General features: G+C 58.0%; 1 protein-coding gene across 1 annotated transcript in view; it reads left to right on the top strand.

The window, feature by feature from the left end:
* Nucleotides 1–7,237, top strand: part of PUF60 (poly(U) binding splicing factor 60) — a 12,655-nt gene extending 5,418 nt beyond the window's left edge. Inside the window, exons 3-11 of the mRNA XM_015817111.1 lie at nt 606–695; nt 1,405–1,455; nt 3,433–3,594; nt 3,689–3,781; nt 4,562–4,775; nt 4,859–5,049; nt 5,600–5,744; nt 6,377–6,612; nt 6,805–7,237. Of these exons, the coding sequence (XP_015672597.1) occupies nt 606–695; nt 1,405–1,455; nt 3,433–3,594; nt 3,689–3,781; nt 4,562–4,775; nt 4,859–5,049; nt 5,600–5,744; nt 6,377–6,612; nt 6,805–7,104 (1,482 nt within the window). The 3' untranslated portion in view covers nt 7,105–7,237. The remainder of the gene's footprint in view (nt 1–605; nt 696–1,404; nt 1,456–3,432; nt 3,595–3,688; nt 3,782–4,561; nt 4,776–4,858; nt 5,050–5,599; nt 5,745–6,376; nt 6,613–6,804) is intronic.
* Nucleotides 7,238–7,515: the final 278 nt, after the last annotated feature.

Below are 7,515 nucleotides of genomic sequence, written 5' to 3'. Positions count from 1 at the left end.
AACCATTTTTCTTGTCTTGCCCTCTGGTGCTTTGGGGAATAGTTTGACGCCCTCATCTTTGTGGCAGCCCCTCAAATACTGGAACTCTGCTATGTCTCCCCTATTTCTTCTTTTCTTTAGACTGGCCAAACCCAAGTCCTCCAGCCGTTCTTCCTATGTTTTAGTCTCCAGGCCTTGGATCATCTTAGTTGCTCTTCTCTGAACTTTTTCCAAAGTCTCAACATCCTTTTTGTAGTATGGTGACCAAAATTGGTTGCAGTATTCTAGGTGTGGCCTCCCTAGGGTTTTATAAAGCGGTACTAATACTTCATGTGATCTTGATAGGACAATCATTTTTGAACCAAGGCTAACTTAACAGAATGGGTCCAAGAAGTGGGACCCATAACTCCCATGGAATTGAAATTTGGCAAATTTTATAAAACATTTTATGACATAAAATTATTGTAAGGTATTTTACGACATAATAGAAAACGGTCCCCCTGGCCTAATGGGGGGGGGCTGACGGAGGGAGGCGGGTGCGTGTGACCAGGGAGGGTGCTTCGAGCTGGAGGTTTGCCAGCTGCTGGTCTCTGTGACTTTGGTTTCTCCCCTCTCCCTCCTCCCAGGCCAAAAAATACGCGATGGAGCAGAGCATCAAAAGCGTCTTGGTGAAGCAGACGATTGCCCACCAGCAGCAGCAGCTCACCAACCTCCAGGTGAGGCCCTGCCAGGACGCCCTTGCCTTTGACGTGCCCTCCCCTCCCCCTCTCCTCCCCCCTCCCCAGGGCAGCCCCTTATGCACTTAGAGCCACTGCCAATCCTGAGATCTGCCTGGAGTGCTGCCTTCGGCTTGCCATGACGTCCAGGCCTAGACACTGCCGCCTGCGGAGGGAAGCTTAGCTGCCTGGAGAGAGAGAGAGAGAGAGAGAGAGAGAGAGAGAGAGAGAGAGAGAAAGTGTGTGTGTGTGTGTGTGTGTGTGCGAGAGAGAGAGAGAGAGAGAGTGAGAGAGAGAGAGAGAGAGAGAGAGAAGCTGGCGTGGGAGGCAGCAATCAGCCTCACACAGGCAGGGAGGAGCAGGGAGGGTCTGTGGTCTTGCAGGGCAGCGGGAGGGGGGCTGCTAGCTGCTGTCTGAGCCCCTCTTCCTGAGGAGTTGCAGGGTGGGGCGGCTTGGGGCAGCTCTGGCTGCTGCGGGTGTATGTGTGTGGGGGGCTGTCCCTATAGCTAGTTGTCTGCTGAGGGCTAAAGACTGTCCTGGACCTCCCTGCCTCGGCTGCCCAGGGTCGGCCGGGGGTGTTCAGCGAGGAGGAGGAGGAGGAGGAGGCAGTAGGCAGGCAGGCGAGGCCTCTTTCTCCCACTTGAGTTTTGACAAACCCCGTGGTGTGCTCAGCTCCCACAGACTGAACTCTGTCTTTACTGTCTTTCAGATGGCAGCAGTGACAATGGGCTTTGGAGATCCTCTCTCACCTTTGCAATCGGTCAATAGACACATTCACTTCTTCTGGGCACTTGGTCTTAGTCAGGGCCTAGCCTGGGGGAGGACGTAGCTGTGGCCTCCCTCTCCCGCCAGTCCCCTGCTCTGGATATTACTCCCCCCCCCCAACCAGCCAAGGCCAAGTATAAGCTCCCCAGTGGAAGACCTTGAGCTGGGGGCAGCTGGGATCCCTGGAGGTACTGGGCAGAGAGAGAGACAGAGAGAGAGAGTGAGAAAGGAAGGAAGCATTAGTCTCAAGCAGCGGGAGAACTGCCTTTCTAGGGATGCTGAGGTCCTGGCCTCAAAGTAACTGCCAAGGTAACTTACCAGGGGGCCAGCTTGAAATGCTAGAGGCTGGTGGCCGGAGGCTGGGGCTCGGCCGGCTCTCCCAGACAAGTGGAAGGGTGCTAGGAAGGGGATGCTGGCTGGTACTGGGGCAGAAAGATGGTGGCCGCGGGGCCTAGCTGCCAGGGCACAGGTCCCTTGCTTTTACAGCCTTGGCACGGGCCAGCATACGAAGGCAAGCCAGCAAGCGGCAGGCCAAGCCTTCTCCTGGGGAGACAGGTGCCCCTCCCTTCCGCCTGAATGCCAGCCACGTGGCGCAGCTGGGCAGGAGCCAGAGGTCCACCTTAATGTGGTGGTGGATCCTTCGGAGGGCCCCAGCTCCTGCTGTGTATCGGGCAGACAGGTTGGCCTAGGCTGATCCTCTCGGAGCTGTTGAAGAGTCCGGCTCAACGGAGCAGCCTCCGGGGTTAGGCCACCCAGGTACTCTGAGTCTGAGCTGGGACCAGAAGGACGGGTTTAGCTTAGTTTCTGTGGGGCAGGTGGAAGGGAAGCAGGACTGGGTGCCCACCTCAGAACAGCCGCTCAGTCTGGATCTGGTTCTGGGATGTTGGATGGGCAGCCAGCTTGCTGGGTTGGGGGGGAGGGGAAGCAGGTAGGCCAAATAGCCAGGCAGCCCCCATGGGCTTCATTCTAGATGCCCGTTTCCCCTCTCCCTAACTCTTTGCTCTGCTGGCTCCTGAACGCTGGGAGTGCGTGCCCTTCGTTGAGTTTGTCCAGTGGCGCTGGCTGTCCTGATGGGCAGCAGAGAGCCTCTGCCTGCAGAGAGCCCCTCATCTCTCTGGGGAGGAACGGGGAGGGGCCGCTCCTTCCCCGCCTCTCCGTGCCTTGTTTGGAAGGGAGGCTGAGATCGGAGGCCTGGCCTGGCATCTGCCCAACGCAGCAGTTCTCCCCAGGGTTGGGGAGGGACCGAGTGGCAGGCGTGCCCCAGAGAAGGAGCAGGGAGAACTGAGGTTTCCTAGCCTTATAGCCCCCCCACCCCCCGCAGTCATGAGAAGTGTTGAGGGCCTGCTGCAAAGCCCCCAAGGTGATCTTGGCTCTGACGGACAGCCAGCCAGTATCCCCAGCGTCTAAGGAGGACAGGAGTAGCCTTGGTTTTTGTTTTTTTCCAGCTCCAGAGAACAGCTCCAGCTGCTTGTCCTGGGCCCGGCTGCGCTGCCAGGCAGGGGAGCCGCTGCCCGGCCACTGAACCGTGGTGGTGAATCTGGGTTGTAGCTTGGCTAGACTTTTGGCAGAGGAAATACGTCAGCGTGGACCTTCTGCTACTGTACATCCTTGGGACAGTGTCAGACGGTTCCTTGCCCCAGCTGGCCTGGCAGTGGGAGAAAGTTGTTGGCATTGTGACCGTTGTTTGTTCCCACAGGCGCCTGCCGAGAGGGAGAGGCAGCGTCCTGGGGTGGTGGGGGATATTTCAGGGGAAGACAGAGACGAGCTGCCCAATCTGGATCTCTTGCTGTGTGGGGGCAGAATCGTGGGGAAGGGAAGGGCCCTGTGGGGCGGCAGAGGGGAGGGCAAGGGTGGGCTGGGCTAGCTCCCCCTCGGGGAGCCTCCTGCTGCTCCTGGGGAGGGGGGCCCGGGAGAGCTGCTGGGCCCGAGCTTCCCTCCTGCTCTGACCAGCCAGACCTTCTCTCCGATACAGATGGCAGCGCAGCGGCAACGGGCCCTGGCCATCATGTGCCGGGTCTACGTGGGCTCCATTTACTATGAGCTGGGAGAGGACACCATACGGCAGGCCTTTGCCCCCTTTGGGCCCATCAAGAGCATCGACATGTCCTGGGATTCCGTGACCATGAAGCATAAGGTGAGGGGGACTGGGACAGGGACTGGGGGGAAATGGGGGGGCTGTGGGGCGGGAGGAGTGCGTGAGCTTTAAGCCCCCTTTTCTGCTCGGCCAGGGCTTTGCTTTTGTGGAATATGAGGTCCCTGAAGCTGCTCAGCTGGCCCTGGAGCAGATGAACTCAGTGATGCTCGGAGGGCGGAACATCAAGGTACGTGAGGCAGGCCGAGGGGGGGCTTGGGGGCCAGCAGTGTCTCTGCGTCCGGTAAAAGGGGAGAGCCGTGCCACCTGCCTGCCCCAGGGCCTACCAGCAGGGCTGAGGTTTCTGCAGGGGTGCATCGGGGCTTCTTTAGAAACAGGCCAAGGGCTTTGCCCAAGGCCACCGGGGGCCCCTGAACGGCGAAGGCTTCTCCTCCCCATAGTGGTGGAGGACGGCTGGTCTGCCTGCCTGCCTGCCTGGCGCTTGCAATTCGCTTCGTGGCACAAAGCCAGGTTAACGAAACTTCCTTGCTGTGTTCCCGTGAGGCGGTGGGCCCAGTGGCAAAAACGAATTGGAACTCAGTGCAGTGACTGGCTTAACGCAAGAGTCTAAGCAGCAGGCCAGGTTCCCCTGCTCCCTCCTCTGGCACGCCAGGGTTTGTGAGATGGAGGCGCTGGGCTGGGAACGAGGAGGTCCAGGTTCACCTTGCTGGCCGCTGACACGTCCTCTTCCCAGCCTTCCCCACGGGGTTGCCTTGGGAATAAAATTGGCGGCAAGAAAAAAAGACAGGGTGTAGGCCTAATGAGTAACTCTGGATGTGGGAACATTTGTTAACCCAGTTTGCTGAATCACGGTTTATAGAATGTTAGGTTTGTAGAACAGGCTAGTGTCCCCCCCCCTTTTAGCTGAACATGTTGACTAGGCCAAGTGCCCCCTTGGCAGGCGATTGAGAAGGTGGTGCTCTAGGGGCCTGGTGCGGCCCAGAGGCCCTCACGGATTGTCTTCCTGCAGGTGGGGAGGCCCAGCAATATTGGCCAAGCGCAGCCCATCATCGACCAGCTGGCGGAGGAGGCTCGCGCCTTCAACCGCATTTACGTGGCGTCGGTGCACCAGGATCTTTCTGACGATGACATCAAGAGTGTCTTTGAGGCCTTTGGGAAGATCAAGTCCTGCACGCTGGCCCGGGATCCCACCACGGGGAAGCACAAGGGCTACGGCTTCATTGGTAAGCCCTGGGGCCAGCTGCCCCACTGCCGGGGGCCCAGAGCCGACGCTCAGTTCTCCATGTTGCTCTTTCTGCTCGTTCAGAATACGAGAAGGCCCAGTCCTCGCAGGACGCCGTCTCTTCCATGAACCTCTTTGACCTGGGGGGCCAGTATCTCCGTGTGGGCAAAGCGGTCACCCCACCCATGCCTCTGCTGACCCCAGCCACCCCGGGAGGCCTGCCCCCTGCAGCAGCCGTAGCCGCAGCTGCTGCCACGGCAAAAATCACCGCTCAGGTAAGAAGCAAGACCCGGGAAGCGGAGTTGGGGGAGAGGGCTTGATCCAAGGGGAGGCGGTAGCCCTCGCGGCCGGATTGCCCTTCCTGCCGTGCCCCTCCCCTTGACCAGCAGCAGCAGCATCAGCACCACGTCTGAGGGCAGAGAGCAGCCCACATCCCTTCCGCCCTCCGCATCAGGGAGCGGGAGGGGACCGGGGGCTCAGTTTGTGCGGCTGCTCTGCAGGCTCCTGTGCGGAGCGCCTGTCCCTCCGCCCTCTGCTGCCCCGGCTGAAGCCCGGCTGGTGTCTCTGGGGCTGGGCAACGAAACCATCAGGCAGGCAAAGGCGAACACTGGCCCGAGAGGCCCCTCCCGCTCTAGTGGGCCCAGGGGAGGCGATGGCTGTTTATACCGCCAGAGGACGAGCCCCCAGCACAGCCTCCACCAGACCAGCGGGGCTTCTCCCTGAGGGGGGGCCTCCCGGCTGTGGGCTTCCTCTGGTGCGACCTTGGGGTGCAGAAGGAGCCCCGTGGCTGCAGGGGCCGTAGCAGAGCTGGCTTTTCTCTTGTAGGAAGCCGTGGCAGGGGTGGCGGGTGCCGCCGTCCTTAGCACGTTAGCCACCCCTGGACTGGTGACCCCAGCCCTGACCCTAGCGCAGCCCCTGGGGGCCTTACCGCAGGCTGTGATGGCAGCTCAGGCGCCAGGAGTCATCACGGGTGAGTGGCCTGGCAGCTGGAATACCTGAGTTCCGTTGGTTATTTCCCCCCCCCCCTTGCGCAATTACCTGACTGCCTTTTGGGTGCTCAGCAACAGAGCTGCCTTGGTGGGCATTTGCACGGTGCTGTGGTCACATGACTGTGCATTTTACGAGAGTTTTGCCCGCTTCCGGTTTTCAGCAAAATCGCATCACAGTGAGCAATAGATTTGTTTCATAACTGCTTCAAAAAGTCATAAAATCAGGTCAATGGTGTGACTGACCCGTTTTACGACTTATGACTGTTAACAGGCAGGCTCCATCACAGTCGTGGCTGGAGGACCACTGGTCTTTCCTTCCTCTTTCTGTGGAGCGGAAGGACAGAGAGAGTCACCTGAGCCTTGGGGGGGGGGGTGTATTGAGCGTCTTCCTGAGATTTTCACTCCTTGTTGATACAACTGTCTGCCACAGATGCGGTTGGCTGCTGTGCGTGTTGTGAGTTGAGAGACTGCCCGTTTCTCTAAATTTGGGTTGACCTGGTGGGATTACCATCCTTGCTTGAGATGCCGTGGATAAAATTCTGTTTGGCTTTGGGAGTGGAGCACGAGGGCACATGGGTGACTAGTCCTTTTCACGTGTGTGTTTTTCCTCCAGGTGTCACACCAGCTCGCCCACCTATTCCTGTCACTATTCCCCAGGTGGGTGTGGTGAACCCCATCTTGGCTAGTCCCCCAACGCTAGGCCTGCTAGAAGCCAAGAAGGAGAAGGAGGAGGAGGAGGTTTTCCAAGAATCTGAAAGGCCGGAGATGCTCAGTGAACAGGAGCACATGAGCATCTCTGGCAGCTGCGCCCGCCACATGGTGATGCAGAAGCTTCTCCGGAAACAAGAGGTGAGTCCTCCAGCGGTGCCGGTGGAAGGGCTGCCTGGGATTGGCCTCCAAACTGAGCCCGTCATGGAAGAGTGGTGGACCGCCTCCCATCTCGGTGATGGAGGGAACAAAACAAGGCTGGGCGGAAGGCGGCTCCCTTGAACGCCTCGAGTCCTGGGAGGTGACCTTTCCCTGCTTTTTTCTTCACCACAGTCAACAGTGATGGTTTTGCGGAACATGGTGGACCCCAAGGACATTGATGACGACTTGGAAGGAGAAGTAACGGAGGAGTGTGGCAAATTTGGGGCTGTCAACCGAGTCATCATCTATCAAGAGAAGCAAGGCGAGGAGGAAGACGCCGAGATCATCGTCAAGATCTTTGTGGAATTCTCCATGGCCTCAGAGACTCATAAAGCCATCCAGGCACTGAACGGGCGCTGGTTTGCGGGCAGGAAGGTTGTGTCTGAAGTGTATGACCAGGAGAGATTTGATAATAGCGACCTCTCCGCATGAACTCTTTCACAAAGAGACTTCTCTTTCATTTTTCTCAATGACTCCCTTTCCCCATGTTTTCCGGAATATTTTTGGACCAGCATTATCCTGTGTTGTACACGTAGTTGTTGGTAAAGATGCCAGGAAGAAAATCCTTCTGTTGTCCGTTGTACGTGTGAGAGCATTACCTCCACAGTGGCAAAATGGGAATGCAGGTTGGGAAGGTAGCCATTCCCAGGCAATTGATTATTAGGCACCAGATCCCAGTCAGTCAGTTTGGTGGTGGTGGTGGTGGTGTTGCTGCATTTTCACTTCAGACTAAAATTGGCCTCCTTGTCAATTCCAACATTAGTCTTTAAGAAGAAAACCAGTCCATTGGTCTTTGCTTAACGCCTCTTCCACACTAAAGGTAAAGCTTTGCCCTGTCCCCCG

The sequence above is a fragment of the Protobothrops mucrosquamatus genome, unplaced genomic scaffold (assembly GCF_001527695.2).
Source record: "Protobothrops mucrosquamatus isolate PMUCROS unplaced genomic scaffold, P.Mucros_1.0 scaffold553, whole genome shotgun sequence".
Taxonomy (NCBI): domain Eukaryota; kingdom Metazoa; phylum Chordata; class Lepidosauria; order Squamata; family Viperidae; genus Protobothrops; species Protobothrops mucrosquamatus.
The sequence above is the reverse complement of the archived record's forward strand: the minus strand, read 5'-3'. Positions and strand labels throughout refer to the sequence as shown.